The following is a 7728-nucleotide window of genomic DNA, read 5'->3' on the forward strand; positions in this document are numbered from 1 at the left end:
CAATAACCATTTATAAAGTGAAGAGGATATAAAACTAGGAGGGGAAAAAAAAATGTAAAAGAGAGAATATAAAGTGACTACATGCAATAGCAAGCAGAATATAGAAACGCTTAGACTGCGCAAAAGCAATAGGTGTGTTTAAGAAAATATAGAAATGTTTGTTATTCCTCTAACTAGAAGCCTCTTCTACGTTAAAAATGGCTGTTTACACGCAAGGACACCGAATTTTTAGTACCTCCCCTGGAGACATTTGTCTTGTGTTAATGCCTATTTTTACAACATACAGACATAAAACACCTTTAATATAAAACTAGTTCATTAATGTCTTTAAAAAAAAAAAAATCCTTTTTTTTCTAGCACAACACCGGCAAAAGGTTTATGCAAATACTATTTTCTCTTTTTTGTGTTTTTTGTAGGAGTTTTTTGAGGTTATTATTTTAGGTCACAGGTATATAGGAGAAACAGCGAGTTTTTAACCCTCGCTTAGTACGCGTGTCCATAGGTTTGGCGCTCTCGTCTTTTTTTCTCTCATCCCTGGGGTGCGTGGGAGATATTCACGCTGCGGAACCTTTTCCACAGCCCAAGGCTCTGTACGAAAAAGGAAAAGCCAACTAAAAGTCTATACTGGATAAGCTCAATCCTCTGCTCAGATGTTCACATCCCGGACGTCGGTTGGGGTACAGGAAAGATCCGTATCCTCCACCCCGGACTTTGTGTCTGAGGTGATATTGATCTGTTGGGATGCTTGACGCAAACTTGACTCCAAAAGCAGCTCAATCTGTTCTTGGCAGGCCCGTAAACAGTCCTAGGGTAAGAAAGGGAAAAGGAGAACGGTTAGTAGTGTTTCAAAATTTTTTGCAGAGTTAGGTCAACCCTAGTTCAACCCCTGAAACCAAGAAAGGAGATCTGTCTACAATGTTCTAGTATACCCTGCAAATTAGGGATGCACCAATACTAGTATTGGTGCTGATACTGAGTATTTGGGGCGAGTACTCATACTCGCCCAATTGCTCCGATACCGGAACTTCCGGTCAGAGGAAATTTTCCTCTGACCGGCAGTGCTGTAGGGGACAAGGAGCCGACTTTCTGGGTAATCAGCAAGCCGGGTGGCGAGTAAAGACCTGCCTGCCGGCTTCCTGACTGGCTGGGAAGCCGGCTTCCCGGCCAATCACAATTGAGCCGGCCAAACATGGAGCCGGCTTCCCAGCAAATCGAAGCGGCCAAACATGAAGCTGGGTTCCCAGCCAATCGAGCTGGCAAAACATGGAGCTGGACAACATGTCATTACATGCCGCCTGGCTTCCTGACTGCCCAGGAAGCCAGCTCCATGCCAGTGGTAGCAACGGTATCTGTACTGGTATCGGCGAGTACCGAAAGCAAAATATCGGAACTCTTAACCAATACCGAAAAGCCAGCATTTGTGCATCACTACTGCAAACCATAGTAGCTAATGGCATCTTGCAGTATTATCCAACAGATGGTATCTCCATTGGAGACTTCAAGACTATCAAAAGTCTAATTCCTTCACAATTTCACCAAACATCTGCACTACACACTGGAAATTTCCCAAGTTGCATGCAGTAAGCCAAATAAGCTTAGTGATTTATAGGCTGAAGTTCAATCAATCTCATGATGGAGAGACAAATGAAGGCTGTAGTCAGCTATTTGCAGTCAGCTCTAATACCAACCCTTAGAGACAAGAGTGTTTTCAGTGGAGATGCTGCCACAGATTCCTATTCTGCTCTTTGAGGACTCATGCCAGGACGTATCCCAACAAGTAGTCCTCATCAACGGATTTTAATCAAGGCCTTGGGCTTCACTCTCGCTTCTATATTCCCGCAGGAACAAAAGGCTGATCACCTAGTAGTCCCTTCCAGAGTATCCAAAAATAGTTTATTCCTCTACTGCCAACCCTCTAAATGATCAAATGCCTTAGCAAGGTTGCAATTTCCTACTGAACTGATAAGCAAACATCTATGATCCTCACAAATGTATATGGTAAAGGAAAGAGGTTAATTGTAGCAAGGGCCACAGAAAGTACTCTATAAATGACCCTAAATGATATTTACCAAAGAGTTAATGAGAAGGAATAGATATGTGCCTAATGTGGAAAAACTATGGTCGTTCCAAGAAAGAACTGTTTTTCAGCTTGTGTACTTACTGATCAGAACTGGTCATTGGGTTGTTTTGTGGTGTTAATGAACATTTTTTATGTTTGGTTGAGTCATTGGCCAACGGACATCTGCTAGTGACGTTCGCGCAATAGGGACATCTCCTGAGCAATATCATTCTAATTCCTTTGAAATATTTAGCCCTCCTGAGAAAGAAAGCTTGTGTTGCATGCAGGGATTTTTTTTTAGCTTGCTGGTGGGTGGGTGGGGGATGTAACAATAAGGATGCCACATGGTTTTTAGAGCAATAAAGGTTTCTGTAGCTCTCCAACGTATGCCTTCAAAAGACGATGCACTCATTCAATAGAACATCTACTTACCGGGTCACATTTGATGACCTGTGATAAGAAGACTGTGAGGCACTGAGAGGATAGGATGCTGTCTGTGGTGCCCAAATTGAGACCCTGTATGGCGGCTGCTACGCTTCCTGCTGCGATCATAGATGGAGGATGTGATATGAACTTTACATCTGCAAAAAAAGGGAGAGCAAGAGCAGTTTAGAATACTGTAGATGAATTTGCCAGTCCAACATTAGAGTAAGATGGTACAACTGATAAACTGCTAGTTTCTCTAACCGAAGCAAGTGGTCAAACAGACAACCCACCGATTGTCCCGCTACCTGGTTTTAGGCAATTCTGGTCTAGATGGTCAGCAATAGTGTTTAATGAAATCTTTACCGAAAATATGGAGGCCACCAAGAGCAACCTCTCTCTAAAAATGCTAGTTGATTTACGGTCATGGGTGGTGGTCCAGTGCCTTCAGCACTTTAATTCCTGACCTAGGTCAAGTATGCAGATCAGAAATATTTTCTTCTCTCAGGCAGCTGGGCATCTAGCATTTTCACAAGGGCAGCAATGGCAGCCCTCATATTTCTCTCCGTACAGGTTTCCTTTAAACCTAAAAAGGGTGCTTGGATTGTATTCGCACATCTGCACTCCGCCTATAGCCAATAAATCTCTTTAGACTTGCCTAGGAATACTTTCATTTTGCTGATGCCTGAAGGAAATTATAAGTGGCCAAAATAAAGGAGAACACCCACAAGTGTGGCTACAGCAGGTCAGCATGACCATATTCTAATGAAATACTGATGGCAGAAGAACAAGATAGTTTACTTTGCAATTTTCTGGCTCAGTCTATTGCCTTGTTAAAAAAAAACTAAATACTTTACTTTATACAGTGGAACCTCGGTTCGCGAATGCTTCTATTTGCGAACAGGAAGTTCGGCAAAATGTTGCTTCCGTTCGCGAATTCCGCATCGGGTGACAAACAAAACCCGCAGCCTTCTTCCCTGCTCTGACACGTGGTCATGGCTTCCTCTAGTCAAGACTGCGGTCTGTTCAGTTTGATTCGGTTTGTAACAGATTCGGCTCGCGACCAGAATCGTGGAACCACTGTATTAGTATCATTAGGTCATATGCAAGCGAGGGCATGGCTCGAAACATGCAAGGATTACACAGTAAAAAAAAATGTTTTTTATTACTAGGAACAATAGTCCAGCTTGTTGAAGAGAAGAAAAAAAAAATGGTGGATAGCACTATTGGCCATGATCCCAAGGCTAAGCATGAATTGTACAAATAAACCCCTTGTTTATTACTTCTTTAGAACAAACAACGATAGGTGAATGAGGCCCCGTTTTACCATATTGAAGCTGCAGGAATGTAGCAAGATAAAGCACCATATGCTGAAGTCACGAGGACCTATAGTCTAGTGGCATCCAGACAACTGGAAGGCACCCACCCTTCCATGCCCCCTGCGCTGGGCACCGTAAAAGTCAGAACACTTTCCTGTAACACAATAGAGTCACTTTTGCTCCTTTGCACAAAAGAATTTGCTCTGTGCAGCTTTTCAAAGTGACCTGCCAATGCTCTCTCGCATATTACAGGCGCGGCTTCCAGGATTAAGGGGCTCAATTGTCTCGGGGGTTCCCGAAGTGACAGCGAGCAGTTAGTAATAAATATCTTAAGGCTTTCACAATCCGGCGCTTGCCTATTCTAACCCGAGCTCACACCTTCGAGATCCTTTGTAAGCGTCGAGCTGCCAGTCACTGGCGCCCATCCATCACGACAACAGAGGCTCAATGAAATGCGCCAGAGTCAGGCGGCACTCGGCTACATTTTGATGTGACACAATGGTGCCAGGACACTGGGACCCTGTCCAAGCTGCATTGCTGTAGGTCTATATAAAACCGGTCTTGTGGTTTTTGGAAAGGACAGACAGCCCATTAAGCAGCCGTGTCATTCTCTCCAGAGTAATCCATTTTTCTCTCTCCTCTTCAGACACACAAGGATACTTCCCTCTTGGCTTAGGAACATCAGCAGAAAAGCATTGTAGCTACACCGTTTTTGCATTTATCTATTGCTCACTTGATCACAAGATCAACCACACTCTGACAAATACATTCTGGAACGAGCATGCAGATCTGTAATTTCAATATACTGCATGCTTGTCCCAGGTCAGAAGCCCAAATCCCTTACACCGTGACAGCCAAGCAAATAGAATTTTCAGAGGAGATGCCAGCAATGGAAGCCTCCATATATTTTTCCCTCCACAGGTTTCATTTAAGGAACTACAAGCTCAACAAGCCTTGAAGAACATGAAGTTGGCCACTGATGCTAACAAATATACTCCTCTTTATTTATCATGCAGATCATCACCTACCAACAGTGGCCAGAACCCTCACCCAAAATACATGTCCAACACCCTTGTATCACACACACTCACACCACCAGGTTCCACCATAATCTTTTGCCCCTTACTGGAATGACAAAGTTGCTCATTGCCCATAAGGCGGGAGCTCAGTTTTTTTTTTTTTGTACTACATTAAAAATTAAAAGTTTCCCTGCTGTGAAAAACACTACACAGCCCAATCAAATCAGCCATGTAGTTTTCAGGCGATCATCCACCCTTAGATTGTTCAGCAATCCATCCGTACTTGTGGAATGCCAAGTGCCTATGTGTTCCCATCCTTGAACCCCTATACTCACTGGTCGACTTGTCAACATCAATGATGGGAGCAGGTCAGATTAGCTTTGGACTCCTACAGGTGAACAGGGCAGAAGGAAAGCTACAGTGGAGGGAAGTAGGGTTGTTATTGTGGTCTATCTACAGAACCCGTCACTTTAACCTTGGTGGGCAAAGTGACAGGTTCACTTTAACTCAGCTGATAACTGCAATCTGAAACTTGTTTGAATGCTTTTGGCTACAGCACATAACCTTTGCGTTCTAGAAAAAAAGCTGGCAGTCTTTAATTCATGGCCCTATTATGAGGTTTTGAAAAGTAGGTGAACACTTCCATCCCAGTCCATGCATTTTGAAAATTACACATAACAAGGACACTTGGAGCTCCTTTTGCAGGGACAGGATGGGACATTGCAGTTTAAAGAGCCGTCCCGTGCAGCATTGTTTGCAGAGTCATTTCCTAAGTTTGCTTTAGGAACCCGCTCTGAAGAATGGACTGTTGACATAAAGCTCTGGCAATTTCTTTGTGTTACTTGCTGTCTGCCTAGTTGCTCTCTGTCTGTTTGCTATTCCTTTAAATTTTTTTGGATGCAATAATAAAAAGGTACAGTTGGCTTCCTTAACCATTGGATACATATAAAAGATAGATAGTATAGACACATGTGATGGTATTTCAGAGCTGTTAAAACCATAACTCAGTACATGATGTTCAATGTCTCCTACCTATTGCTATATTGATTGATAGCCTTCACAACGTACAGTGATGGGCTTCCTCTAGGATGCCTTTATTATAGTTATGCCAAGACCAGATTTGTTTTATGTATTCTGGAAACAATTTGTTGCTAGTACAAACTACACTATATGGCCAAAAGTCTTGACACCTGACCATCACACCCATATGAGCTTGCTGGGCTTCCCATTTTAAAACCATAGGCATCATTGTGGTGTTGGCCCTCCCTTTGTGGCTGTAACAGCCTCCACTCTTCTGGGAAGGTTTTCCGCAAGATTTTGGAGAGTGTTTGTGGGAATTTGTGCCCATTTAGCCAGAAGGAGCATTTGTGAGGTCAGGTACTGATGTTGGGTAAGAAAACATAGTTGGCAAAACATGTTCCAATTCCTCCCAAAAAGGTGTTCGGTTACGGTCAAGGCCACTACAGTTTTTATCCACACCAAACTTGTTAAACCATGCCTTTATAGAGACCATGCTGGAACAGAAGGGCCTTCTCCGTATTGTTGTCACAAGGCTGGAAGCACACAATTGCCTAAAATGCCTTTATGGGCATCTACATATTTTTGGCCATATAGTGTACGCCCTTAAAGGTCTAATTCAACCCAACAAAACCAGGATACAAAATTAAATAGATAATAAAGTGGTTTAAACAAATTGGCTTCTTGCCTATTGACCTCTAACGAGGAGAGATTAGGTCAAAAACAAGACGCACTCCCCCCCCAAAAAAAAATCCACCACACCCACAGCAAAGTTTCATTAATAGGGTCCCCTCGAGCCGTCTACAGCCCATAACCGCTCCAGACAAGGAGCACGGCCAAGCTGTTTTGTTATATTCAGCAAGGAATAATCTGTGGCAGAGGCCACTAAATTTCAGCATATTAATCAAGGGGGCCTCTGGCCCTGCAGTTGGAGTGTGTCAGTATTGTCAGACTCCATTGCTTCATCTTGCGCCATTGAACGCTCTGGAACAAGAGAGAAGCTCTGAGATGAATTGAACCTGACACAGGCACAAAAGAGAAGGGGCCTACACACATCCCCGGCAGCCTATCTGAGACTTCATCCAAAAAGAATAAACAAGCTCGGCTATGATAAAGAATAGAGTGCCAGCCACCATGAAGGGACACAAAGCAGCACCCAGGCTGTGCAACCCTAAGGTGGGGAAGGAGAGGGAGGGGAGGCTTCCAATTTTTGTGAACACCCAATTCATCCCCCTCTTCCCGCCACCCCCCCTCTAAAAAGGAGCCGTTCAGTCCATCTGAGAGCAGAGGCTATGAATGAGAATCTTTTCATGCAGCCAAATCAAACTTGAAGACATCAATCACTGCAGGAAGAGACAACAGGCAGCGACTAGCCACCTAACGCATGCCAATTGTGTGCGCTGCCTGTTGCTCTACGGTGGTTCCCGCGTTTCTGTTTGGACAGCATGAACGACACAATCAACCAGCCTTTATTACAAGCATGCAGGCAGCAAGGTTAAAGACTACATTTTAATGGCACGTACCGCAATAGAAACAAATAATATGCGATAGCTTCACATTCTACAAGGTGGATTTGTAACTGGAAGTGCTCCAGATTCCTGGATAGGGTCATAAGATTCCCATCCCTGTATAGATAACTCACAGACACCAGTTTCAAAGTAAACTCATCCACACTGCAAGCTGAAGCTGGGCTTTATAAATCCTAGTAGCCAATGTGCCCAAGAATGGCGCCTAACCATTGTATGCTTTTCCTACTACGGACAATGGAAGCACGTGTCCGGTGGCTTTTTGAAATGCCTCTTGGCTTCTAAATTCTATCAACAGCCTATTCCTAGCTTGAGAATTCTGTGGCAGGATTACGCACACGTTAAAACACAGATGACCAGGGATA

The 7728-nt window shown here is 43.7% G+C and overlaps 1 protein-coding gene across 1 annotated transcript in view; it reads right to left on the reverse strand.

The window, feature by feature from the left end:
- Positions 1-601: 601 nt before the first annotated feature.
- CCND1 (cyclin D1) overlaps positions 602-7728 on the reverse strand; it is a 14897-nt gene continuing 7770 nt past the window's right edge. Inside the window, exons 4-5 of the mRNA XM_018554520.1 lie at positions 2492-2640; positions 602-805 (exon numbers count right to left, since the gene is read on the reverse strand). Of these exons, the coding sequence (XP_018410022.1) occupies positions 647-805; positions 2492-2640 (308 nt within the window). The 3' untranslated portion in view covers positions 602-646. The remainder of the gene's footprint in view (positions 806-2491; positions 2641-7728) is intronic.

This window comes from Nanorana parkeri, unplaced genomic scaffold (genome assembly GCF_000935625.1).
Source record: "Nanorana parkeri isolate BGI_ZX_2015 unplaced genomic scaffold, ASM93562v1 scaffold163, whole genome shotgun sequence".
Taxonomy (NCBI): Eukaryota; Metazoa; Chordata; class Amphibia; order Anura; family Dicroglossidae; genus Nanorana; species Nanorana parkeri.